At 43.0% G+C, this 27,392-nt stretch overlaps 1 protein-coding gene across 42 annotated transcripts in view; it reads right to left on the bottom strand.

The window, feature by feature from the left end:
- LOC124014455 (ankyrin-2-like) overlaps window positions 1-27,392 on the bottom strand; it is a 296,971-nt gene that overhangs the window by 15,073 nt on the left and 254,506 nt on the right. For 18 of the 42 annotated variants that reach the window (XR_006835021.1, XR_006835022.1, XR_006835023.1 and 15 more), the window contains 14 exons: window positions 26,747-26,901; window positions 26,232-26,443; window positions 25,175-25,379; window positions 22,541-22,866; window positions 21,706-21,831; window positions 21,455-21,577; window positions 17,971-18,003; window positions 17,555-17,576; window positions 10,173-14,960; window positions 9,334-9,411; window positions 8,954-9,085; window positions 8,369-8,515; window positions 7,981-8,215; window positions 7,616-7,685 (listed from right to left, as the gene is read on the bottom strand). Coding sequence is in view for 38 of the 42 variants with exons in the window: in XM_046329454.1 (XP_046185410.1) it covers window positions 7,616-7,685; window positions 7,981-8,215; window positions 8,369-8,515; window positions 8,954-9,085; window positions 9,334-9,411; window positions 10,173-14,960; window positions 17,555-17,576; window positions 17,971-18,003; window positions 21,455-21,577; window positions 21,706-21,831; window positions 22,541-22,866; window positions 25,175-25,379; window positions 26,232-26,443; window positions 26,747-26,901 (6,652 nt within the window). In the remaining 4 variants the exon portion in view is untranslated. The remainder of the gene's footprint in view (window positions 1-7,615; window positions 7,686-7,980; window positions 8,216-8,368; window positions 8,516-8,953; window positions 9,086-9,333; window positions 9,412-10,172; window positions 14,961-17,554; window positions 17,577-17,970; window positions 18,004-21,454; window positions 21,578-21,705; window positions 21,832-22,540; window positions 22,867-25,174; window positions 25,380-26,231; window positions 26,444-26,746; window positions 26,902-27,392) is intronic. The other 24 variants (XM_046329471.1, XM_046329474.1, XM_046329473.1 and 21 more) reach the window with 13 other exon arrangements.

Raw genomic sequence — 27,392 nt, 5'->3', positions numbered from 1 at the left:
TAAAGTACTTTCCATTATCATGGTAGACTTTAATTCACTTTGCATCTTTCCATAGCCGGTCTGCAACAGTATTTCCTTGGCAGTTTGAGACGGAGCCTAGAAATAAATGTTGACATCACTTGAACATGGATTACTGAAATGCGTTGTTACAGCATGCAACACCGACATCCCATCAACAAACTGCATAACACTAATAGAGTACTAGGTCTTGTGATTCATTTTCTTCGACAACATGTTATATTTTAAATCACCGCAAGAACAAATGTCAAAACAAACCATTGGAGAACAAACCATACAATTACAGTAATGAGATGGTGCTTTTTCACAAATGATTAGTTGCATCTCAAAAGAGACAAAATGAGTTAGTTTACATCAAACACCATCCAAGTCTATTGTGATTTGCACAAACATCCTTCAGAATCCAGACATCCATTTCAACCACACAGTGTTATTATCATCCTCCATTAGCACGGGAGTTATTTCATTATTTCATGGCACGTGCAAGTGAGCTTTATCATGCTCTCTCTCTTACCCTCTGTGGGTCTTCCTGGGTGTTTATTGTATCACCACTGGGGCACAGGACCTCTACTTCTTCCTCTTCTCCGTCCTGGACCTTCACTGGTTGTTGACTTACTGGGACGTCTTTCTGGACCTTTTTGACGTCTTCCAAACCAATAGTGGCTTGGGGAGTTGGGATGGTTTCAGCATGCTCTGAACCATGCTTTGTCTGTGTCCATTCCGTAGATGAGGTAACCATTTCTGCTACTAGTCCACTGACCCTTGGTAAGCCTTGATCCGTCGTGCTCATTTGTCCCTGTTCTATTTCAAATTCATTATCGGGGACTGACAACAGAGTGACACCCAATGACTTTTCTTTGGGTGACAATGGGACACGCTCAGAAGTTAAAACAGTTGTCACATCACTCAACGTACCTGCTTTAAATGTCATTGTTTCTCTACCTGTAATAACTAAACTTAACTCTTCATCTGATTCACCGGATTCAGGAGACGACTGCCTTTGGAGGACATCGGCCCAATAATCTAGAGGTAAGGCTACGAATACAGTGTCTGATGACACTGATTCAGGTGAAGACGTTCTATCACTAAGGGGTTCCATGAAGTACTGAGATAAAATCCTCATAAACTGAGGCACCGGTGAGTCAGGCGATAGCCGCCGATTCCTGCCGACTGATTCTAGGGAATCAGGTGAGGATGGCCTACTCTCTAATGCTGACGGTGATATGGCCATTAGCTCATATTCAGAGCCAGAAGACGTTGATTCAGGTGATGATGACCTGTGTTCTATTGTGGCATACTCCATATTACATGAATCCATTCGTGATACACCTGATATTGTATACTGATGGATCTGTGAGTCTGGAGAAAGCGACCTGTTGTCATTCATCTCATGCATTGATTCAGGTGAAGATGTTCTAACGTCAACCATTGACATGGCTGATTCTAGAGACATGGGTCTGTATTCAGCTGACTCAGGGGATAGCGATCTAGCCTTCTCAACTTTTTTCTCTAATAACACAGATTCAGGTGATGATATTCCAACATCTGCCTTTAACACTAATGTTGCAGGTGACATGGGTTGGCAGTCAGGCAAAGACTCAGGTACATCGTACATAAGATTGTATGCTTCCACCATCATGGTTGTTACAGGTATAGGTGAACCAGCCATTGATTTCTGGTCAGTTTCTTCACATGCCAATATTTCTGATGGTATTACGCGCTCAGGAATGAGACTTTTGGCTGACAACTCTGTTTCCCCACAGTTTGATTCTACTGATTCAGGTGACAATTGTGTAGGTTCAGTAGCAAAATACTCTGCAGTTGAGATCAAGTGTTCTGAATCCGACAACACTGATCCAGTGGAGGATAATTCCCTTATTGACACAGATTTTGGTAACGCCTCCCTATAATCGGGGACAGGACCCTCGAGTGTTAATGGTCTATGTTCATCAACTGATGCTAGTGATTCAGGTGAGTCTGGTCTCACCTCATCAAATAAGGACTCAGAAATGAGTGGTGCATATTCAATATCTGAAACAAATGATTTGGGTGATGATGACCTGTACCCAATGGTTGAAATAGCAGATTCAGGTAACATCTGTCTAAACTGAGGTATGGGGGAGTCAGGAGACAATGCCATGCATTCATCTATAGATGCAATTGATTCAGCTGATGAGCATCTATCCTTAAGAAGAATTGAGGCAACTATGAATAACTCTATTTCAGATTCCATATCTGAGCATATCGATTCAGGCGATGCTGATCTATTCCATGCCGCTAGTGTAGTAGTTTCGTGCTGTGTGTACTTGGGTACTGGGGAGTCTGGTGACAGAGCCTTAAACTCATCTACTGATGCCGTTGAATCGGGACTGTCGGGTCTATCTTCAATCTCAGAAATCAAAAGAGTGTATTCAGTTTCAGATTCTGTTTCATAATCTGCCAATGATTCGGGGGATGAGGACCTATATCCAACCATTGAAATGATAGATTCTTGTAATGCCTGTCTAAACTCAGGCATGGGGGAATCTGGAGACAGACACCTGTACTCATCCACTGATGCTGTAGATTTAGGTGATGATGATCTACTGTTTGTCAGTTGCATGACTGATTCAGGAGACATGATTCTATACTCTGATAAAGACTCAGGTGATAGGGGTCTTTCCTCTGTATCTGATGCTATTGACTCAGGTGAGTCTGGTCTCTGCCAAAAGGAAAAAGCCTCAGAAAGTATAAATTTGGTTTCTGAAGTCACTGATTCAGGCGATGAGGATCTGTATCCAAGAACAGATTCAGGTATTACCTGTCTAAACGGAGGTACAGGAGAGTCAGGGGACAGTGATCTATGTTCATGGACAGATCCTAGAGATTCAGGTATTACCTGTCTAAACGGAGGTACAGGAGAGTCAGGGGACAGTGATCTATGTTCATGGACAGATCCTAGAGATTCAGGTATTACCTGTCTAAACGGAGGTACAGGAGAGTCAGGGGACAGTGATCTATGTTCATGGACAGATCCTAGAGATTCAGGAAAGGACGATCTCGTGTCAATACCCAGAGCTATTGAATATTTTCGGTCTATTTCAACATCTGAATCAGATACTGATTCAGGTGACAATGATCTATGATAGGATTGAGCCGTTTCAAGGGAAAATAGTGAATATTGGGGTATGGGGGAATTCAGAAATAAAGATTGACATGCTTTCAATGACTTTACTGACTCTGCTGAATCTGATCTCAAAACAGTCTTTATCTTAACTGACTCAGTTGCGAGAGGCCTATATTCAGACTCAGAATCAGGTGTGAGTGGTCTTTCCTCAGTAACCTCAGTTGATGAACTTTGACTTTCTCTTTCTGATGTCTGTACATACTCTATGATATTGTCAGCATACTCAAATATACCAGTTTTGGGGGTTTCCCCTACATAATGGGGGTCATGTATTGGAGAGATCAGCTTCCAAAGCTCTGCATCATACTTAAGTTTGTAAACTGGGACTCGTATGACTGATGGAATGACAAGTATTCCTTCTTCAAATACTGTTATTGGTGACAAAGATGGTTCTTTTGGAGTGTGGGTGAAATCAGGTACTGACAGTCCTTTCTGAGCTTCAGGTTTACTAGATTCAGGAAATAATTGGGCTGTGGACTCAAATGTTATTGGTGGACTTTCAGGAACTTCGACACCCAATTCAGTTACCGTTATTGGTGACACACAAGGTACCATGTCTTTGTCTTTTGAAAGTGAGCTATTCTCACTGACTGATCCAGTCGACTCAGGTGATAAGGGTCTACCTTCAATAGCTACAAATCTTGACTCAAATATCTCAGAAACCTCATCATCTGATAACGATTCAGGTGATGATGACCTATGGTGAAACTGAACAGCTTCACAGAACAATGGTGAATATTTGGGTACGGGGGAATCTGGTGACAATGACCTATTCATTGTTCCTGTAGACGCAGGAGACATTGTTTTAATATCCTCCAACAGCATCAGGGATGAAGATGACATGGGTCTGTACTCTGATAATGACTCCGGTGACAGTGACTTAGAGTCATACTCCTCAGCTGGAGAATCTATTGATAACGATTTACGTTCAGGTTCCGATGTCACCTCATACTCTATTCTTTGTCCAGCATACTCAAACACACCTGTTTTACTACAGTAGGTTTCTCCTACATATTGTGGGTCATTTACTTGAGAGATAAGCTTCCAAAGTTCTGCATCATACACAAGTCTGTACTCTGGCACTAGTATTGCTGATGGAAGGACATGCGTCCCTGATTCGGATACTGTTATTGGTGACACAGATGGTGATACAGATGAAGATTGAGCCAAGGCAGGTACTAATAGTCCTTTTTGAGGTTCAGTTTGACTAAATTCAAATAATGGTGCAGTTGAGGACTCGGTTAATATTGGTGAACTTTCAGCGACATTAATACCTGATTCAGTTACAGTTATTGGTGACACGCATAGTACCATGTGTTGGTCTTCTGGAGGTTGAGCCTCGTCACCAGTGGCTGATAGACCTAATAGAGGTTCAGGTTTACTAGATTCCAGAAAGGGTGGAGCTGTGTACTTGAATATGATTGGTGGACTTTCAGGGACATGTACACCTGATTCAGTTACAGTTATTGGTGACACGCATAGTACCATGTGTTGGTCTTCTGAAGGTTGAGCCTCGTCACCAGTGGCTGATAGACCTAATAGAGGTTCAGGTTTACTAGATTCCAAAAAGGGTGGAGCTGTGTACTTGAATATGATTGGTGGACTTTCAGGGACATGTACACCTGATTCAGTTACAGTTATTGGTGACACGCATAGTACCATGTGTTGGTCTTCTGAAGGTTGAGCTACATCAGGTACTGATAGTCCTCTGTGAGGTTCAGGTTTAGTAGATTCGGGGAGTGCTGGTTTAGGTGCAGTTACAACTTCTGCAGGTTTCGTTGGAGGTGGGTTTGTAGAAGGTAATGCTGACTCAGATAATTGTATTTCAGCAGGAATTTCGGTCTCTGATTCAGATGCTGGATCAATTTTGGCGGACTTTGAGTAATTTTTTTTTGCGGGTTTCGTCTTTGCCGACAATGGATTGAGTTTACTTTTGCCCTTTTCAGTGGACTGCTGTATATCTGGATGTATATTTTGCATGTCTGTTGAAATAGCAGGTTCTGACATTACAGGGTTAGGTTTAATGGCTTCAAATGATTCTGCTGCCAATTGTAATTTTTCTGGAACAAGTGTCAACTTTGCTTTTGTCACGGATGGAAAAACAAGGGGTTTAGAGGATTCCAATTTGGTCAACGCTGGATACGTGATCTCCTTTTCAAAGTCTAAAGCTTCAGGTGAATCTGATCTATGAGCTGCAGGTATAGACTCCAGCGACATTATAACATATTCAGTATCTGACAATACTGATTTAGATGAATCTGATCTATAATCAACAATAGAGTCGGGTAATAAGTGTCGAAACTGAGGTATAGGTGATTCATGTGATAGCGCTCTGTACTCATCTATCGATGCTACTGATTCAGATGATGAAGGTCTATCCTTATAAAGTAATGAAACTAAGGGTGCAGTTTCATAATCTACATCTGAAAATATAGACTGGGATGATGATGATCTACAGAATGTCACTAAAGCAATGGGTTCAGATTGCCAAAATTGTGGAACTGGTGAATCTGGAGACAGAAATATATCTTCATCTACTGATCTTGAAGACTCAGGTGAGTCTGGTCTCTGCCAAAAGGCAAAAGCCTCCAATGGTATACATTCAGTTTCTGAAGTCACTGAAGTCTCTGATTCAGGTGAGAATGATCTGTATCCCGAAGTGGAGATAACCGATTCAGGTATCACCTGTCTAAACTCAGGTACAGGAGAATCAGGGGACAGGGGTCTATGTTCATTGACTGACCCGGTAGATTCAGGTGATGATACCCTCTTCTGTAAATCCTCTTCAGGAGATAGTGGTCTATCTGATGAAAAATGCCACCTCACTGTTTCCAGAATGACTGATTCAGGAGACGATGCTCTGTCTTCACCTTCGTAAATGACAGATTCAGGTGAAATAGATCGACAATAACTACTTTCACTACCTGGAGATATCGCTCTGGTAAACTCTCCCTTGTTTGGAACCATAGATGTCAATGGCCTAAACATTTGTCCAGAGGCATAAGCAGGTAATTTTGCAGTTTCCCATTTATTCTCAGGGGATGGTAAAGGAGACAGGGGTCTAAAATTAGGTATGGACGAGTCAGACAAAAGAAGCCTAAGCTCAGTAACGGATGACAGTGTTTCAGGGGATGAGGCTCTACTCTCAGTCAACAGTATGGATGAATCAGGTGTTGACGGGCGATACTCTAGTATAGGTGAGTCAGGTGATTGGAACCCAGACCTATCATCTGAAGTCACTGACTCTGGCGAAGACGATCGATCATGCATTGAAACTACACATTTAGTAGCATACTCAGACCCTGAGTCAGGTGATGAAGACTTTTTTTCGGTTTCGGAGGCTGTAGATTCTGGCACCAAAGGCATGAATGACTCTGATAATAATGTAACAAAGGCTTCCTCCTGACTTGAAGGCTTATGTTGAGTGATAGGTAAGGTTATCGCAAAACTGTACTCTACCTCCGGTATAACAGATTTGGCTGATCTGGAGTCAGCCACTGGAGGATCTAACACATCTCCTGGGGGCTCAGCAGTTGATTCATGTGACATCTGGATTAATGCAGTGCTGACAATGGATTTTACTTTGACCGAATCTGAAATGAGAGTGGTTCTTGACACGTCAGATGATGTTTGAGCTATTGTCTGGGATTCCTTACCCACCTCAAAGGAGATAGACTCTGGGATCAAGGGACTGATATCTACAGGTCTGACGTAAAGCTCAGCCTGGTCTACATCAATCAAAGGCATGGAGGTAGGGGAATCCTCTGCATAAACCGGGCTGGCTCTGTAAGTACCCGCTACTTCATCCAATTCCATTGGTGTTTTCCTGGATCCTTTACTAGTTGACTTCACTACATACCCAAACAGGACTTTGTAAAGTCTGTGTGACACCTCGTCAATATGATCCTTTGAGAATATCTTATGTGTCTCTTTGGGTCGTACCACCTCAGAAGACTGAGGCAGCTGAGTAGACTGTGGTACATTTATGGGCTTGGCTGTAATACTGATGTTCTCTGTGACCCGTTCCGTTGTCATAGTGACAGAGGTGGTGGAGAGGTAAGTGTAGTCCTCTGAGGTTTGCTTTAGTTCCACAGACAGCTCACTGAAGTCTGGCTCGGCCTGGTCACATTCAGTCAGACTGTCCTCGAAGTCGGTCATGGACAACAGACGGCTCCCACAGACACGCCTACAACTTCTTGTGGGCGACTGTTGGTGACTCGTTGGTGACAACACCCATTTGTTGTCGCTTTCAGCCTGGGGGGCCTGAGTTGACCCCTCACCCCACTCTGCACCTCCCTGTGCCCCGTCCTCAGAATGCTTGACAGATAGAGAGGGCGAGGGGGGAGGGGTGGGCCCTTTGTAGACAGGATCTAGGACGTGAGAGGTGAGCTGGTAGGGGGAGGTGCGGTACAAGGTGAAGAAGGGACTTACTTGTTGGAAAGTGCCCATATGTAGTGACTCAGCCTTCTCCGGTCCAGTATCTGATGTACCGCCCACAGAACTGAGGAACAAAACAATAACAAGGTCAAACATCTAATCCCCTTTGAAGTCTCCCAAGTCCCTCTTTCTGTTGGTCCCTCTTTCTGTCTGTCCCTCTTTCTGCTGGACTCTCTCTATCTCTCTCCATCACAGAGAGAGATAGATTTTAACAACGCAAATCAATATCTTAATTAACTGTTTGTTTCTACAACCATACAACATGTATGTACCAGCAAACCCTCCAAAACAATATAAGACCTCTTAACTAATTTCTCTTTCACTCAGTACTTCCCTGTTATACTGTCCCACTGACTTACTGTGTCGAATCCATCTCTTTCTGCAGCTTCTCCTTCTGGACGTGTCTCAGGAGGCCTGTCACTGATTCGTCTGTCTCCACCCGCCCTGAAGTCTCGTGATGTGACGAAATGCTGGAGGAGAGATCCTCCTCTGACACCACGAGGGGCCCCTGCCTGGACCCTGGCCCACTGGGGGTGCTGTCTGTACGCCTGCCTGGCTGCGGACTGTCTATGTCCTCTTGGAGGGCAGAGAAACCTGGACAGGCATAAATATGAACATCGTTATTAACCTGTGATCTTTCTGACATAGTTTTAAAAATGGTGTTTCACAAAATGACATGAGGTTTACTGTCTCATGACAGTCAACATAGAACATTCCCATTCCACTTGTTAATACACTGTACTGTACCTTCACTGTGATCCAGTGCAATGGTCCTCTCAATCTCTGCATAGGTGTGTGATGTGTCCTCCTGGGTGGACTTGACCATCTTGGTTTCAATGAGGTGGACAATGTCCATTCTGTTGATTTTGGTTAGTCTTTTGATCAGTGATGTTTCTGTGGGAAAACAATATGACAAAATGGTCATGGGGAAATACAACCCAGCCAAGCTGCAATGCTTCTTGACACAATGCCCACTTAACATGGAAACCAGTTGCACCAATGAGTCGAAGGAAACACCGTACACCTGGCAACCGCATTGCGCCCAGCCCGCCACGAGTTGCTGATGTGCGGTGGGGCAGGAACATGCCTGCCGGCCAAGCCCTCCCCTAACCCGGACGACGCTGGGCCAATTGTGTGCCACACCATGGGTCTCCCAGTCACGGCCGGCTGTGACAGAGCCTGGACTCGAACCAGGATCTCTCGTGGCACAGCTAGCACTGTGATGCAGTGCAGTGCCTTAGACCACTGCACCACTTGGGAGGCCCCTATGACAAATATTCTAAATGTCACTGAATATTCTGAATACAATAAAGAGCGGATAGATCAACGTACCTGTGACATTTTTACCCTCCCTGTCAGTCCAGAGCTTCAGCAGGGCGTGGCTTTGGTCCTGTAGTGAATTGGGGTTCTCAAGCCTTATTAGATTGACTTTCTCCTCACTGAACTCCAGTTCTCGAGCCAGCTCTGGAAAACACACCCGAAAATAGACAGATATTATGATGTGATTTAAAAAAGGATTGATGGAAATCCAATACTGGAAACATCTGGCAGATCAGATAACATATAAATGTTTTGAGAATAGCAACCACAGACACTTATAGGACAATTTTCAGTGTTAAATATGCAATGTTAATTTGAACATTTTTCAAAATCACTGGGTAGTGATTATCGTTTCTGACACTGAGTACCGATATGCCTGGTGTTCCACTCACCCGTCCAACTGAAGCCCAGGTGGTCGGCTATTATTTCCAACCGTTCCTCTTTCCTCTCGGCTTCATGCTGGGAATCTACTGTAAATGCCACCACAACAGCAGGAGAGCCGTGAGAGGATTGGCCGCACAAGGATGGACAGGCAAAGTCACATTCACGTTAGAAAGAAAACACTTTCTTCAACTGAGCACATGAGGAAAACGTCTTCGCTGGCTTTATTGTGCTCGGTGGTGCAATAAGGTTAACTATTTGAAGGTATCAGTAACTGAAATGGACATGTATTTGGTGTATAGCTTCTTATTACACTATGATGTTGGTTCATAGATTAGCAATACCATAAAAGTGATCCCTGTGCAATTTTCAGGACTGTAAACTATTTTTTTTTAACAAATGGCATTAAAATAAATTGCAGAAGTTCAACAGCAACAACATTGTAACAGCTCAGGAAAAATGATTGTGGTTTCTTCTCTCATTTGATATAATTCAGCTTTACTCCTACAGCCTAATTTGGTTAAGAAAATATATTTGATACTAAATCTGACTATGACAAATTATGTCAGTGACATCAAAATAAAACTGATCCTTCAATCCTTCAATTATTTAAATGATTGAATTGATTCCCTGCCTAAGTCAATCTGGAGATAAAAAAGAGAAAAAAGAAAAGAGACACAGCCACAAACACAAGACACAGCTCAAACACCACAGAAGCAACCACAAAGAGTCTTTAGTTACACGTCACCTTAGCTACAAGACACAGAGAAGCGGCACCGTTTACGGCTAGCACGCTAGCAACGCACAATAGAGAGAGAGAGAGAACGAGCCCCTTAAGGAGGGGGGGTACCTTGACTTCTGATTGTATCGTCGGGAATCCGTTGCATCTGCGTGTCAACAGGGTCATCCCACAGGGGTCTAATGGGATAGACATCTCCGGAAGCAGGGAACTGTATTTCGGGAAAAGTCTCCCTCTCTATGCCGCTGCTCTCATCATTCGAGACAGCAGCCTCCTGCTCTTTGTTTTTCTCGTCCTGAGGAAATCTCTCAACTAGCTTTGTAACTTCGTCGCTAATCTTATCAACAAACTCTATAGACTTCTTGCGCGGCTCGCTTTTGTCTTTGGCGGGGGTGGAAGTGTGTGATGTCTGACCAAGCTTGCCTCTAACTGGCAGCCTAGATTGGAAACCAAAGCCCGACTTTGGCTTGGTGGAGTAGTCATCGCTCATGGGACGACCCAGGTCCTTTTTAGATGATGACTTGTCTGCCTCACAGAAGCTCTTGGCTTTGGAAGACGACGTCTTGGTTTTGGGTACAGCAGAGGGACCTGTATCTGTCTCAGACTTTCTCCTCAAGTCCTTTTTTACTGGGACCTTGAGCTTTGCGTCCTGGGATGACTCAGTATGTTTAACTGATGGCTCAGGCTTGACAGGGCTAGCCTTGCCCTTGACAGGTATTCTCGATTTGGACTCTAAAGCAGGAGTCTCTTTTTTAGGACTAGCTAAAGAGGGGGATGCAGGGGATGTAAAGGAGGAAGCAGTTCTAATCTGACTTTGGGGGCCATCCTTGGCTGGGGTTTTAGTTGGGATCTTTGGAACTTTTTCAGTAGAAGTTGGGGTTTTGGTCTTTTCTGTGGTTTGGGGGAGTTCTATGACCGAATGCTGCTCCTCTGGAGAGGAGTCAGAGGACTCTTGGTCCTGTTCTGGGTACACTGATCGAGTGACAGTGGTTACTGCTGTCTCAACATCAGTTATCATTGGATTGAGGGAACTAGCTTCTACCTCTAAGGGGGTCTCCTCTACAATTATGTCTGGTTTCACCTCTACAGTTTCAGGAGACACTGGTGATACTGGGTCTTTGTCTTTCTTAGTGGTCTTAGCTGAGGCAGAAAGACCCATTCTAGGGATTCTAGACTTAGAAGCATCTGATTTTGAGGGGGAGGCTGCTGCAGCTTCACTACCTTTCTGATCGTCCTCTGTCGAGGCAAGGTGTGTGGGATCTGAAGCATCTTTCGCTTGTTCCTCGTCTTCCTCCACTTTTATATGCAGAGTCAGGTTGAGTCCGATTTCACTTTTTGTTTGGACTTCTCTATCTCCTGGCTCATCTTTGACCTGTTCAGCTAGCGCCTCCTCTAGGGGCTGCTCGCCTATCTGGAAGAAGGCAAAGCCCTCGTCCTCATAGCTCCTTTTGGTCATGTCAATAGCTCCGCTCCGAGTCATCTCAAAGAGCTTCCCCTCTTGGAAGAGGAATGGATTGGGCTCGCTGGTTGGCGTGCTTTCCTCCGTGGGGCTCCTTCCTGGGGTGGTGTCCGGGGTTGCCCCCTGGGATTGCCGGTCTACAATCAGACCCAAGATCTTCTGTTCTTCCTCTTTGACGCGGGCCGCAAAAGCATCATCGTCTTCGCGCATGGCACTCCAAGGGTCTGCCTCTGCTCTGGCGGTTACGCCCTTTGACTCGGTTCTGGGAGGTTCCTCTTCCTCATCGTCTTCCTCTGTGTCATCGTAGATACAGATCTCGGGTTTGAATGTTTCCCTCACTTGTCCAATGACAGCAGTGGAGGACGTTTCTACCTCAGGAGCTCCTGAGTGCCTCCTGTGATCTCCTTTCACTTCGTCAGTTATATTACTCTCTATTTGACAGGGAGCTTTTACAACAGCTGTCTGCAGACTGCCTGCATCTGATTCTTTCCCTCCCCCATCATCCTCCTGGCTTTCCCTTGATTTCCTCAAACTTTCCTCCTTCTGCTCATCGGTGATGTTTGCAGCCCCCTCAGAGCTAGAAGACACGGTAACCGTTTTAGCTAAACTGTCTTCCGTGTCAACCATGTCTTTGCGTGACTGAACTGATTGTGGGACATGCTGCTCTGAGACAGATTGAGGTCCCTCCACTGCTACCATTGTAGCTGTACTCTTGGCTTCTGTGTGGTGGATTCCTTCATGCACACCTGCTGGAAAAGGAGAGGGAGGTTGTACTTTAATAAGGGATTCAACAGAAAGAGCTAACTCTGAGGTCTCCTTGGCCCTATTGAGCCCACTCTCATTTGCGGACTCTAGTTCAACTGTTTTGAAGCTATCATCCCCTGCTTCATCACCTGCCAAGGCAATTATATATTTTCTAGAGTTCCTTTTGGCTCTGGTGTCCTGGTCCACTTCCTCAAATGTTTTTTTGGGGGCTGACATTTTAAACATATCATCCTCTGGGATGAATTTCCTCTGTGCTTCTGCCTCATCATCCTCTTCCTCTGAGTATTCGGGGATGAAAGCTGGTATGGACACCACAGATAGGTACATGTGGTCAGGGGTTTTGGGGTTTACCTCATAACTTACCTCTTCAGAACTAGGGGTTTCGGGGGAGAGGGGACTCTTACCAGAACTTTCCATCTGGGACGAAGTCTGCTCGATACTGTCATCATCGTTGGCACTAGCCTCCTGGTCCCTGCGTAGCCTACTACGCAACACGTCTGGGGGGAAGTCTGAGGCTTTGGTGGGTTCTGGGTGTCTAGAGGACCCACTGGGCTGATCTAGAACGGGAGGGAACGTTTTCTGCTCTACAGGGCTGCTTTCTAAGGAGTCACAACAGGGGGATTCCTTTGTTGGGCTGGGCTCGATGGAGTCTGGGGTCCTATGGGAGGAGTCGTCTTCCATGAGGGGACTATCCTCGTCTAGAGAGTCTCTGTGGCTTATGGTCAAAGATTCGTCGGCTAAGGGACTGAGGGTATCTGGGTCTTTTAAAGGCAATTCTAAGCTTCCTTGATGCTGGGGAGAGGAACTAGAAGCAAGGGTCATAGCTACAGCTGATGCTAGCTTGTCAACAGGGCTCTCCTCATCCCTAAGGAAGCTCTCTAAAGTCTCTGAAACTCTCTTTGTAAGCTTTCTCGTTTTAGATGGCTTAGACTCGCCCGTCTGAAAATATATGGACTCACTCGTGGTGCGGTCGTCTGCGGCCTCACTGGGAGAGACAGGAAGGGTCATTTCCGTTGATGGCTGGTCATCAGTGGTCCCCACACCGGAGTCTCCAGACTTGTCCTTGGTTTTATTGTCACCTTTGACAGCTATAGTAGCAGCTGTTGAGTTTTTAGTGGACTGGTCAGCATTTTTTGGAGAGAGGGAGAGACTGTCAGGGCTTGTTCCAGGGGTGGCTAAGCCCTCGTGTTTAAGGCTATCCTCTGAGCTAAGGTGAGGAGGACTACCATCACCCAGGCTGGCACTGGGAGAGTCTGCCACGCTCTCATGTTTCAAACTATCAGAGCTATCATAGAGGGATATATTCAGAAACTCTACAGTTTCAGTTAGGTCTGACTGGGCAGCAGGACTACCCTCTACAGAGGTCTGCTTAAACTGTTGGTACTCTGGATTGTCCTCAAGCTCTGCTTTAATTTCAGCACCAAAGTCTTTGGAGTGCTTTCTATGTGGGCTAATTTGCTCATCTTTGGCTCTGTGGTGCTCGTCAGGAATGGCGTCCAGTGATACTTCCCGTTCATAACAGATTGTGGTGGCTTTGATAGTGGATTTTGACTGTTTGGGCTGTAATTCTGATTCTGCTGTTTCATGCTCTGTAGAGGTGTGGGTTTTGAGCTCGAAAAGTCCAGACTTTCTCTTTGAGGGGTCCTGCCCCTTTTGGAAGGATCGCATGAGCTCCCTTACTGACATAGTCTCCTGCAGCTTCTCAGACTCAGTTTTGGGGGACTTAGGGTGGCCCTGTTTAGCGGTGTCCTGTTTTGCAGGGCTCTGTTTCAATTTAAGGGTGGTTTCTTCGGTCCTTTGAGGGATTTTGCTCTCCACTGCAACCTTTGAGGATTTGGTGCTATTTGGCTTTTGACCCTTCTGCTCTGCCTCCACTTTCTGCTGAAGGGCTTTGACTTTGTCTTTTATGGACCCAATGGGGGTCTCCTCAACTACTGGGGACACAGGTGACACTGGTTTATGGTCTGTGGGTGCACTTAGGAGAGCATCCCCATAGGTAGATTCCTCCGCCTGTTCCTGGTCTTTTCCTTTCCTCCTGACTGGCTTTTTGAGTTCAACAGCAGGAGTTTTGATTGTAGCTGTTGTTGTTATTGTCGTTGTGGTTCTTTTCACGCCTTTGCGCAGGACGACCTCTGTGAATTTCTCTTGGACCACATCCTCCTGAGCTGCTGCACTGGAGCCCTCAGGTACATCCAGGAGATATTCTTTGCGTTCACCAGTCAGGTGTGTGTTCATGCCAGAAACGTCTTTGATGGCTTTAGGTCTGGGAATCCCTCTGTTGACTCGGACTTCATGTAGAATAGGTTCCTGGGGTTCTAAGGAAGACATCTTTTTGGCCTCCTCTATCTCACAGTCTGAGAGGAGGATCCACTCTTCATTCATTCCAGCTGCAATTGCTGCCCCCTCTGCTACCTCACCCTCCAATGTTCCACTCCTGAGTATCTTGCCCACTTTCTCCAAATCCTCTTTGACCTTCTCCATGATTTCAAACGGCTCGCCCTGAACCTCCTCAGCCCCTTTCTCCAGACCGCTCCCTTCCAGAGAACTGGATTTGTCAGGGGAATCCGTGGTTAGGATAGCGGTCATTTTGATCAGGTCTTGTTTCAGCTCAGACACATCGGAGAGAAGGTCCGGATCTCTTTTCTGGACTGTCGTCGACGTAATGTCTTCGTCATCTTCCATTTTGGCAAGAGGACAAGTAAGGTGCAAAAAAAATTGAAATTGAAATGAAAAAGAGACAGACATTGGAGAATGTGGTCAGGACAGGAACAGGAATAGTTCAAACTTTCAGGATTCAAAGGGTAAAGCAGGGTCACAGTGACATCTACAGAATGTATCACAGGAAGGGGCTTTTGATCCACTGAGGTTCTTTGGCGGCAAATACTGCAGCAAAGCAAAAAGCCAACTAAATCATAAATATGGGAAGGAAATGAGCAGGAAATAACTTGCTTATACACATATTCTGCACATTCACGCTCATAACACAAAAGCGCAAACATATCTAAAATAAGAACTCGATCAAACAAACGATGAGCAACAACAGACACCCACAAATCAACAAAAGATAAGGAAACAGGGAAACAAACAAAGGTATAACAACATATAGGTGGACAGACATCTCAAGATTGTCTACAGAGAGAAAGAGAAAAACATATTTTAAAAAACCATTTAAAAAATGCTATTTTGTCCTCAGAGAAGAAAGCCAGTGATAGCTGGAATGTTTCTAAGACTGTCTGCGAGTGGTCTGAGTGAGGAAGGACAATGGGAAAACTAGCTGCATTGGCAGAGAGGTTTGGATGTTTTATTTATTTATTGGTCTGTTAACTCATTTACCGCCTGGTGATGTCACTAGGCCAAAAATCTCACAAAAACAGGTGGAACTTTCAGGTGGTCTTTTCAAACAGCTGTTACACTAAAAGGGCATGATCATCATTTCCACAATTCCACAATATTATTCCAACCTCACAGTGTGGAAATATATATGTAAAACACAAGGAAATCACGTTTTTGACTGCACTGGGCCTTTAAGGAAATGTATGTTCTAAAACAAGATTGTTTTAAAGGAAGGGCATGTGGTCCTTTTAGAGGACTGTATCCATTCCTTAAACTAACTTAAACTAACTTGCACTAACATTTACAAACTTTCTCAAACATAACTGAAGAGAAAATTGAAAATCATAATAAGAGTAGCAACAGTGTATTAAAACAAATTCAAATAGAGATTGAAAAGTAATTCAAAGATCAATGTCAAAGCAAACCAATATAACTCTCACACTTGACACACTTGACCCAGACACAGGAACACACACACATACACACTCATGTAAAGCCAAGTTATTTCCATGCAAAGCAAAGGGGAAAGTTGACATGCAGCCTGTGGTGAAGAGTGAGTGGAGCAAATTGAAAGTGATTCATTTAATTCATTAAATAAAACTAGCAAACACTTGCAAATCTACATTTTACATTTATCAAAGAGTGGTTAATTTATGTATTCACATTCAATAGTGTGGTGAGTTGTAGTGTTTTCTCAGACTATGACTACAAAAGGTGAAGCTAAAGCATCAATTCCATATTATGTATGACATGTGTACACGAAATGCCACATGTAATATAATAATAATAATAATATATAATAATATATGCCATTTAGCAGATGCTTTTATGCAAAGCGACTTACAGTCATGTGTGCATACATTCTACGTATGGGTGGTCCCGGGGATCGAACACACTACCCTGGCGTTACAAGCGCCATGCTCTACCAACTGAGCTACAGAAGGACCACATGTGTCATGCATACACTGTTCAGCGTAATTAAGTTGAATTGAACAAATAACATTGTGTACATTACATTGTCTATCCGTTTATATAAGATCTGTATGTGCTGTACATGTATGTTTTGAAGGTAGGTGCACACAGAAATGGACACAGAAATGCACACAGAAATGCACACAGAAATGCACACAGAAATGCACACAGAAATGTATTCTATATTATGTATGTTGCATAAATATGTAGATATCCAGCTATGCTGAGGCACATGACCATGATTAGTGATCAATTAGTCAATCAATTAATCAATTAGATGCAAAGGGCAAATATGATCCACATATGGGTAGGGAATGAAGGATGGGATCTGGAGGGCTGGGAAAGATAGACGACAGTTTGCTTTGCCATCAGGGTTCTAGAATTACTATGGGTGGTACTATTCTGTTGTCACATAAACATCACCAAGTTATGAATTACAGTTTGTTTGAACTCTCTCTCCATGTGTCCCAAATTGAAAATGGCAGAGAGGAGGGAGTCAGCATGAAGACACTGGTGCAGCGGTGTGTGACATGAGAAATGGATGAAGTTCATGCCCGATGAAGTGGTTGGCAAAACCTTGGCTGAGGTGGAGTGAAAGTTTGTGTTGTTTTGTTTTTGTGACAATGACAAAACATGTAGAACTTAAAGGACTTTGAAAAAGTATTGCATACAGCTACAGCGTTCGCAAACAAGGGTCCTATGAAGCTCAACCTTTATGCATTATCTCTGGTTAACCATTCTGCACTGTTCTCTACAAAGGTCAGCTAGCATAACATCATTAGCAATGTCTAAATCTATGGCATGGTTATAATGCACTTATCAAAGAAATGTTCTAGTCATAATGTTTGAGTAATGCAGCCATATTATAACAGTTAAAAGTTAAACGGCATGTCTATAAAAGTTTTAGTATAGCTGAGAAAAAGACCATGTTCAAGGAGTTATCAAAGAATAGTATAATACTTACATTTCTCAAGCGTCCTGTTGATCTGTATAGAGAAATACAGAAATTGCACTATTAATATAATTTAAATCATTGTTTAAGATTAATCTAGGCAAGATTTTGTACACATTTGCTACACGAAAGAAATAAGTAGTATAATTGGACATTGAACTGCTACTAATATCTAAAGATGGATGCTCTAATACAAAACAAGCACAACGATTGATCAGTAATAACATGGAACACGGAGAGCTATATATATATATATATATATATATATAAATACATGGCCCTTTCTAATAACTAATATAAGAGCTAAATGGCAGACAAAGAAGTGGACGTCTAGTGACAAGCTTCTAGCCTGAAAAGAGCATGTAAAGAACATTACAAAATGAACACTAGTTAGTGGGGGAGAAATGGGGAGAGAGGCACAATGTTACCTCTTCCTCAGCCTCTTGGTCTGAATCAGATTCCTTTGGGGTGCAAGAAGCAGAATGAAAGAAAGAAAGATAGGTAGATAGATAGATAGTTAGATAGTTAGATAGTTAGATAGTTAGACAGATAGACAGATAGACAGATAGAGAAAAAAGAGAGTGGGCAAAGCAAAGTTACCATAGTGACGTCTTTGAAGGTAGGTGGCCAATCAATGTTGTTTTATGGTAGGGTGGTTCAGAGTAAACATAAAATATCAGTTTTAAAGGAGAAGGGATTCATGCTACACTATAGGACAACTACCAGTACTTACATATAGTACTGCTGGTTGCTTGTAGTTAGTTAATAAATCACAGTTACCACTAAAACCGCTGAAACAGTCATTTTGACTGCACATGCCCCCCTTCATCCTTGACTTTCCTAAATAAGTCTATATAACACACTGTCGTTGTTAGAATCTTATTATCACAAACAAAACTGGAGTTAGAACCAGTTTTAGGAGGGCATGTCATTAAATGGAACGGTTCCCCCCCCCCCTTCTTCCAACAGTTGAAAGTGCAGTGCCCACCTGATAATCCCCCTGACAATTGCCTCAAAGCTGTGGCTCGTTAGCTAACGTTACGTGACGTGTGTACAACACCCGTTGAATATGACCTGTGTCAGTAAACGTCTGCAAAAAAGCATATTGAAATTGTTGCCAGCAGGGTTGGTTGGGCTGTTTTCATGTTATCCAGAGGTAAACAAGTCATTGGCCAGAGCGTCAAGTGTGCACCCCGAAACGAGATGGGTGGGGCTAAAACTTAAGAGGGTGGGGACGATGCTGAATGGGTGTAGACAAAGAAGATACCAAAACATTCAAAGGCCATTTTCTCATAAGTGAGGTTACAAGTTTACCCATGTTCAAAGCAGAAGCACTCTCCCATTGTTCCTCAAATGCAGTGTATGATATACCATTTTGTAGCTCAGAGTCTCTACTTTTATCCAATGTAAAAAACACAATTTCAAATTTTGGTACATAAAACATAAATCCAGGTGGTGAGACACATTTATCCATTCTAATTATAGGCCTAAAATGGTATGTACCTTATATCAGTTCCCCAAATCAAAGCAGTCTTATCAGTCTACCCTGGCCTACTTGGAGTAGGCGGCACAGTGAGAGCGTGCGTAATTGTACATGCTGAACGGCTTTCAATCTCTTGGAAAATAACCACACGAGGCAGCAGGCACGAGTGTCTCAGAATGTGTTGATGAGGCTTGTGGAACATTATGTTGGCAGGGGGAGCAATGTCACCATGGACAATTTATTCACTTCACTTCACTTGTCATTGGCGAACAAGTTGCTTGCAAAGAAAGCAAGTCCGGCCGGCACCATGAACAAAGTGTGTCCGGAGCTCCGTCCCTTTGCTCAAAATAAGGCACCTGCACAGCAGTTGTATTCCACAATGGTGCAGAAGAATGACAAAACAAAAACACTGTCATGACTTCCGCCGAAGTCGGCTCCTCCCCTTGTTCGGGTGGCGTTCGGTGGTCGACGTCACCGTCTTTCTAGCCATCGCCAATCCATTTTTCATGTATCCATTTGTTTTGTCTTGTTCCCTGCACACCTGGTAAAGTGTGCGCCTGTTCACAAATCTCTGCACTCCTGCACCTGACTTTGCTACCAGTACGCACACATCTGACAAGGACACAGTCAGGAGAAAACAGGATACTATTACGCACTACAACCAAACAAAGGTACGTCAAAGTGTGTCAAGAAGGGATAACAGCTAAATTAAAGGGAAAACAGCTAAATTAAAGGGATAACAGCTAAATTAAAGGGATAACAGCTAAATGAAATCCAATTTATGTCATTGTGTGAAGATGCACACAATCAGAAGCTTACAATAATAGACTATTTTTGACTGCTGTCATATCGACATACATTATATTCATTATAATGCTATTATTGCTTTGGGCCGAGTTTCACTGTTTATCAAGGCTACTTGGCTCTTATAATGATGTTTAGGCTACTGAAGTTTTCATCATTTGACTGTGCTTCTTGGTGGTTGGGATATTTTAGTTTATTTTGTCGATATAAAAATAAGCTGGTACCATGTTCCAATGCATATTACATTTACATTTAAGTCATTTAGCAGACGCTCTTATCCAGAGCGACTTACAAATTGGTGCATTCACCTTATGACATCCAGTGGAACAGTCACTTTACAATAGTGCATCTAAATCTTAAAGGGGGGGGGGTGAGAGGGATTACTTATCCTATCCTAGGTATTCCTTAAAGAGGTGGCATATGCTTTCTGTTTCATAGTTGTAACAAAAGCACTCCATGAATAGAATTGAACATTTTTGTGTTTTTACATACAGAAACAGAAACTAATGACGATGAAATTTGTGTTATTTAAAATAAAATACAAGTCGTATTCTAATGTTAAACAAAGGCCTTCGTAAAAACAACCAAATTATTATTTTTGCTATAGGTATATATTAAATATATGAATTACACTGTTAGAATGTTAGCTTGAAGGGGGTCCCTCCAGGCCCAGTGGTACTAGTGTTAACAGGTGTAGTAATGATTTTAATCATACAGACAGACAGAATAACAGACTTGGTCACAGGTTATGACCCCAATATAACACCAATTTAAAGGAAGATAACATGCTATGAGAACTGTCGTTGCCTGTCACATATGCATATTTTGCATGTTAGTATGTAAACAACACACCTGTAGAATGTACCTGTGGGAGATGCTAGTTAGGTACTGGAATACTCAGTAATTCTTGAAGTCAATCAATCTTTTTAACTTAAAGGAAAAATTAAAACCAAAACCACTAATTCCTATAATTGATATTGTTAAAAAACATTAATATGTGGGAACAATACTTTTCGTGAACAAATGTTTCATTTTGTCGTTATAATAATGTTATAATAATGTTGATAGCGGCAAAATGCAATGCACCCTGGACTGAAGAGGCAGAAAAATAGGAGAAATGTGGTGGACCGAGACTCTGTTAAATTACACATTTCTCGAGGTAGGAATATCGCAAAAATATAATCAATGGCTCATTCGAGAGAAGATATGACATTGGCCAGTGGTGAAATCTGACATGTTTGATAGACGTTTTCACGATCTAAAAGTCGTAATCCTATTACCTTCCAGTGCAGTGAGAGCGACTTTATCGCAGTGCTACGTCATACTGGTCGAAATTATGCCTGCTTGAACGGCAATGGCTACAGATACACATGAAAACATGAAATGGCCCCGAGAATCGATAGAACTTCGCTCAAAGACAGATGCACAAAAACATTATAACATTCAAAAATGGGTGAATCTGTCCTTCAACATTCTGAACACTCAGGCATGTAATGGTAACTGTCGGTGTGCTACACAGCACTCAGACTTGTTCCTGTACAGGTCACATGGTCAGGAACAATTCCAGGTCCGAGGTGTATCCTAAGCTGTGTGTTCAGGGGGAGGAAGCGTTAAGGTGTTCTCACCTTTGAGTAGGATGGTAGTGTGATGTTCAGGTTGCATATAGCATTGTGGGCCAGACTTCTATAAGACCGGGGTTCTTTCATAAAGGACAGACGGCCACACGGATCCTGAGTGTTGTCTCGGATCTGTGGAATCATCGACATCATTATCGTCAGTCAGTCAACCAATCAACATACAGTATACAATAAATTACTGGTTTGTAATGAAGTAAATTATATGGATGAGTGTTGAAAGATGGTAGAGTAACGTTAACCTTGATGAAGAGTGCCAGCCTGTTCTCTTTGAAAGCAAAGAAGCTGAAGAGATGGTGCTGGCCACTCTTGGTGAGAGGGACCAGGTTGCCGAAGCAGTCTGCATAAATGGGTTTGCCCTCTAGGACCTGAGGAAAGGAATCAACAGACAGTAATCCTAGCTGAGTATAGAAAAATACCAAATCGTTGTCTGCTAGTCATCAACAGCAAGACCTACGAAGAGATCACACTTTACTGATATTTCACGACTAAAAAAAACCTCTGCTATAACACCTCTGCTATAACACCTCTAATATAACACCTCTATTATAACACCTCTACTATAACACCTCTACTATAACACCTCTACTATAACACCTCTATTATAACACCTCTGCTATAACACCTCTATTATAACACCTCTAGTATAACACCTCTGCTATAACACCTCTATTATAACACCTCTATTATAACACCTCTACTATAACACCTCTACTATAACACCTCTATTATAACACCTCTACTATAACACCTCTATTATAACACCTCTATTATAACACCTCTATTATAACACCTCTACTATAACACCTCTACTATAACACCTCTACTATAACACCTCTATTATAACACCTCTACTATAACACCTCTACTATAACACCTCTTCTATAACACCTCTACTATAACACCTCTACTATAACACCTCTATTATAACACCTCTACTATAACACCTCTATTATAACACCTCTATTATAACACCTCTATTATAACACCTCTACTATAACACCTCTACTATAACACCTCTACTATAACACCTCTACTATAACACCTCTATTATAACACCTCTACTTTTACACCTACCTCTACATCTCTGCTTCTGGCCACCTCAGTGAAGTTCTCCTGCTGTTCCAAGGTTTTGTCCATCTTGTCGTCCGTCATGCAGAAGCAGCGGAGCCGTGCCTCTATGGGGTCATGGGTCTTTGCGAAGATAACGAACTTGGCCATGTAGGGAACACAGATGGTCTCCCTGTAGACTGAAGTGGAGAAACTGACCGACTCCTGCGCCTGCCGACAGTCTATCAGCCAGAACCTGGCCGACACGTTGGTCGTGAAGGAGACACAATCGTTGATGAACGTTAGGGGAGTGGTTCCTGTAATGTCCTCCCATTGGGCTGGCGTCGTTCCACCTTTGAAGAAGAATACATTTGAGGAATGTTAAAAGGTTAACTACAGATATTATAGTTTGTGTGTGCCAACAGTCTGTGTGTGTGTGTGTGTGTGTGTGTGTGTGTGTGTGTGTGTGTGTGTGTGTGTGTGTGTGTGTGTGTGTGTGTGTGTGTGTGTGTGTGTGTGTGTGTGTGTGTGTGTGTGTGTGTGTGTGTGTGTGTGTGTGTGTGTGTGCGTGTGTGTACACATTGTAGAATAGTAGTGAAGACATCAAAACTATGAAATAACACATATGGAATCATGGAGCAACCAATAAAATGTAAAAAAACTAAATATATTTTATATTTGAGATCCTACAAAGTAGCCACCCTTTGCCTTGATGACAGCTTTGCACACTTGGCATTCTCTCAACCAGCATCACGAGGTAGTCACATGGAATGTGATTCAATTAACAGGTGTGCCTTGTTAAAAAGTTAATTTGTGGAATTTCTTTCCTTCTTAATGCATTTCAGACAATCAGTTGTGTTGTGACAAGGTAGGGGTGGTATTCAGAAGACAGCTCTGTTTGGTAAAAGACCAAGACCATATTATGACATGAACGCCTCAAATAAGCAAAGAGAAACGACAGTCCATCATTACTTTAATACATAAAGGTCCGTCAATCCGGAAATGTTCAAGAAATTTGAAAGTTTCTTCAAGTGCAGTTGCAAAAACCCTTCAAGTGATACGATGAAACTGGCTCTCATGAGGACCGCCACAGGAAAGGAAGACCCAGAGTTACCTATGCTGCTGAGAATAAGTTCATTAGAGTTAACTGAATCTCAGATTGCAGCCCAAATAAATTATTGACAGAGTTCAAGAAACAGACACATCTCAGCATAAACTGTTCAGAGGACACTGCTTGAATCAGGAATTCATGGTCAAATTGCTGCAAAGAAACCACTACTAAAGGACATCAATATTAAGAAAAGACTTGCTTGGACCAAAAAACATGAGCAATGGACATTAGACCGGTGGAAATCTGTCCTTTGGTCTGACGAGTCCAAATGTTTGATTTTTGGTTCCAACCGCAGTGTCTTTATGAGACATAGAAGAGGTGAACGGATGATCTCCACATATGTGGTTCCCACCGTGAAGCATGGAGGAGGAGGTGTGATGGTGTGGGGGTGCTTTGCTCGTGACACTGTCTGTGATTTATTTAGAATTCAAGGCACACATAACCAGCATGGCTACCACAGCATTGCAGCAAAAAGCCATCTCATGTGGTTTGCACTTAGTGGGACTATCATTTGTTTTTCAACAGGACAATGCTGTGTAAGGGGATATTTGACCAAGAAGGAGAGTGATGGAGTGCTGTATCAGAGGTCCTGGCCATCATAATCACCCGACTTCACCCCAATTGAGATGGTTTGGGATGAGTTGGACCGCAGAGCGAAATAAAAACCGCCAACAAGTGCTCAGGATATGTGGGAACTCCTTCAAGACTGTTGGAAAAGCATTCCATGTGAAGCTGGTTGAGAGAATGCCAAGAGTGTGCAAAGCTGTGATCAAGACAAAGGGTGGTTACTTTGAAGAGTCTCAAATATAAAATATAATTTGAATTTGTTGAACGCTTTTTTGGTTACTACATGATTCCATATACAGTTGAAGTCGGAAGTTTACATACACTTAGGTTGGAATCATTAAAACTAATTTTTCAACCACTCCACAAATTTCTTGTTAACAAACTATATATTTGGCAAGTCGGTTAGGACATCTACTTCGCGCATGACACAAGTCATTTTTCTAACAATTGTTTACAGACAGATTATTTCACTTCTAATTCACTGTATCACAATTCCAGTTGGTCAGATGTTCACATACACTAATTCACCCAACGTATTGTGGGAAGCTTGTGGAAGTCTGCCCGAAACGTTTGACCCAAGTTAAACTATTTAAAGGCAATGCTAATTGAGGTAATGTAAACTTCTGACCCACTGGGAATGTGATGAAAGAAATAAAAGCTAAAAATAAATCATTCTCTCTACTATTATTCTGACATTTTACATTCTTACAATAAAGTGGTGATCCTAACTGACCTAAAACAGGGAATTGTTACTAGGATTAAATGTCAGGAATTGTGAAAATGAGTTCAAACGTATTTGGCTAAGGTGTATGTAAACTTCTGACTTCAACTGTATGTTATTTCATAGTTTTGATGTCTTCACTATTGCCCTACAATGTAGAAAATATTAAAAATAAAGAAAAACCCTTGAATAAGTAGGTGTGTCCAAACTTTTGACTGGTACTGTATATGCACGTGTGCGGTTAATCTGCCCTCTCTCTAACCTGTGATACTACAAAGCAGGCGCAGGGTGGGCTGGTCCCCGCCGAAGCCATTGACCACAGGGTCAGTGTTACTCTTGGGGATAGGGATGGTCATAGTTATGGGTTTATGGAATTTCCTCCTCCGGGGCTCCAAGGTCACAATGGGGCTGAATGTCGCCTTGTTTCCCAGGAGCTTCCTCACCATGTCCACATTCATTGGCTGAGCCTGGTGGTGACAGATTACCATGTTAGTAGTAGTTTAACATTAGTGGAACCGACAGTAGGATCTTCTTTGGGGCCAAAACAAGGACGTGCTTGACTGAGCTTGTCTGGTGAAACCAATGAAATAGTCCCAAAACTGCATACTCCACCCTTCTGCCAATCCAAGCAGGCTCAATCAAATGTTTGAAGTAATACAAATATAAAAATAAATCATATTTGGATCCAGTTCTTGTAATCAAACCAGTCAAAAGCAAGTCAGGTTGTGTGTTACAGTGGTGTGAAGTACTTAAGAAAAAACACTTTAAAGTACTACTTAAGTAGTTTTTTGGGGGGTATCTGTACTTTACTATTTATATTTTGGACAACTTTTACTTTTATTCCTGAAGAAAATAATGTACGTTTTACTCCATACATTTTCCCTGACACCTAAAAAGTACCAACAGTATCAATATAACACTTTGTTAACCCTTCTGCCTCTGATCTGGCGGACTCACGAAACACAAATCCTGTGGATGTAAATGATGTCTGAGTATTGGAGTGTGCCCCTGTCTGTCCATAATTAAAAAATAATAAGACAATTGTGCCGTCTGGTTTGCTTAATATAAGGAATTTGATGTATAGCAATTACTTTAACTTTGTACTTTTACTCAAGTATGCCGATGTAGCACATTTTCTACCACTGTACTTAAGTACATTTAAAACCAGATACTTTTAGTATCTTTTAGTATACTTTTACTCAAGTAGTATTTTACTGGGTGACTTTCACTTTTACTTGAGTCATTAAATGTTAAGATCTATTTACTTTTAGTCCAGTATGACATGTGAGTACTTTTCCCCACCAGGGGTCTGCTATTACCTGGAGTCCCACTCTGATCCGCTTGGTGAGGGCTCCCTCTGGGAAGACAGCTTGGACCTGAGGCATCACCGTGCTGCTCAGGACGCCCCCCTCTGGACCGATCAGGCTACTGTCCTGCTTGACCCGGGACACCACCGCAAAGTACTGGGGGAAGTCCCTGGTGATGATGCGGCAGATACGCTTCTTCTCCAGCTCCTCTGGAGGGTCCAGTTCTGGAGACGAGGACAGAAGAGGTGGTGGTTGATAGTACACTGATACAGATTATGACCCAGTTGAAATACTTTAACAATACAATGCACACCCTCCTTAGAGTAATCGCTGCTCAAACGACTGGGTTGGTATAAACTATATATTGAAATGTTCACTTTCACCTATTGAGACATGTTAGATGAGTGAATACTCCAAGGAAAGTAGGCAGGATGGATTGTGTTTCCAATGTCTTTAGGCAGGGGCCAATGGGCCTTTAATTAGGATGATCACTAAGTGTTGTCTCACACTGATGACATCACACTCACCCTCGTCCATGCCGTTGAGGATCTGGTTAAGTTCCTCCCCGGTGTGTTCACAGTGGTGCTCCTTCCAGCTCTCTCCTGTCTCACTGCGTAAGATCACCAGCTCCCTCTCCTTCCCCCTCAGGGCAGCGAAGTGAGGGATCTCCACCAGCACAGGCCTGCGACCAGGGATTGAAGCATGGTGAGTGTGGGAGTGGGGGGTTATGTGTGGGAGTGGGGGGTTGTGTGTGTGGGGGAGGCGGGAACAAGATGTATGTATGTGTGTCGGTGTAAAAAGTGTGTGTTCGGGCAACCACTTATCTAACAACCCACCAGATGAGCACAGTACAGTGTGTCAACTACAATACCTATGGGACAGTCATGCTAAACGGAGGAACATCCACCATGTACCAAATTAACCAATAAAACGATGAGGTTGAACAGACAGACAGACGGCACTAAACATAGAAGGCCAACCACAAGTTAAGGAGACAAAAGGGTCGTGTCTGAGATGTTACGACAGAGAGCACAAGTGGATCACGCCACTAGCACAACACTAGCACAACACTAGCACACATATCATCCAGGAGAGGTCACAGACACGGATACAAACACAACACATCACAGAGGTGGGTCGTAATGTAAAAGGAGGGTGATATCAAATGGAACC

Source organism: Oncorhynchus gorbuscha, linkage group LG25 (genome assembly GCF_021184085.1).
Source record: "Oncorhynchus gorbuscha isolate QuinsamMale2020 ecotype Even-year linkage group LG25, OgorEven_v1.0, whole genome shotgun sequence".
Lineage (NCBI taxonomy): Eukaryota > Metazoa > Chordata > Actinopteri > Salmoniformes > Salmonidae > Oncorhynchus > Oncorhynchus gorbuscha.
The sequence above is the reverse complement of the archived record's forward strand: the minus strand, read 5'-3'. Positions and strand labels throughout refer to the sequence as shown.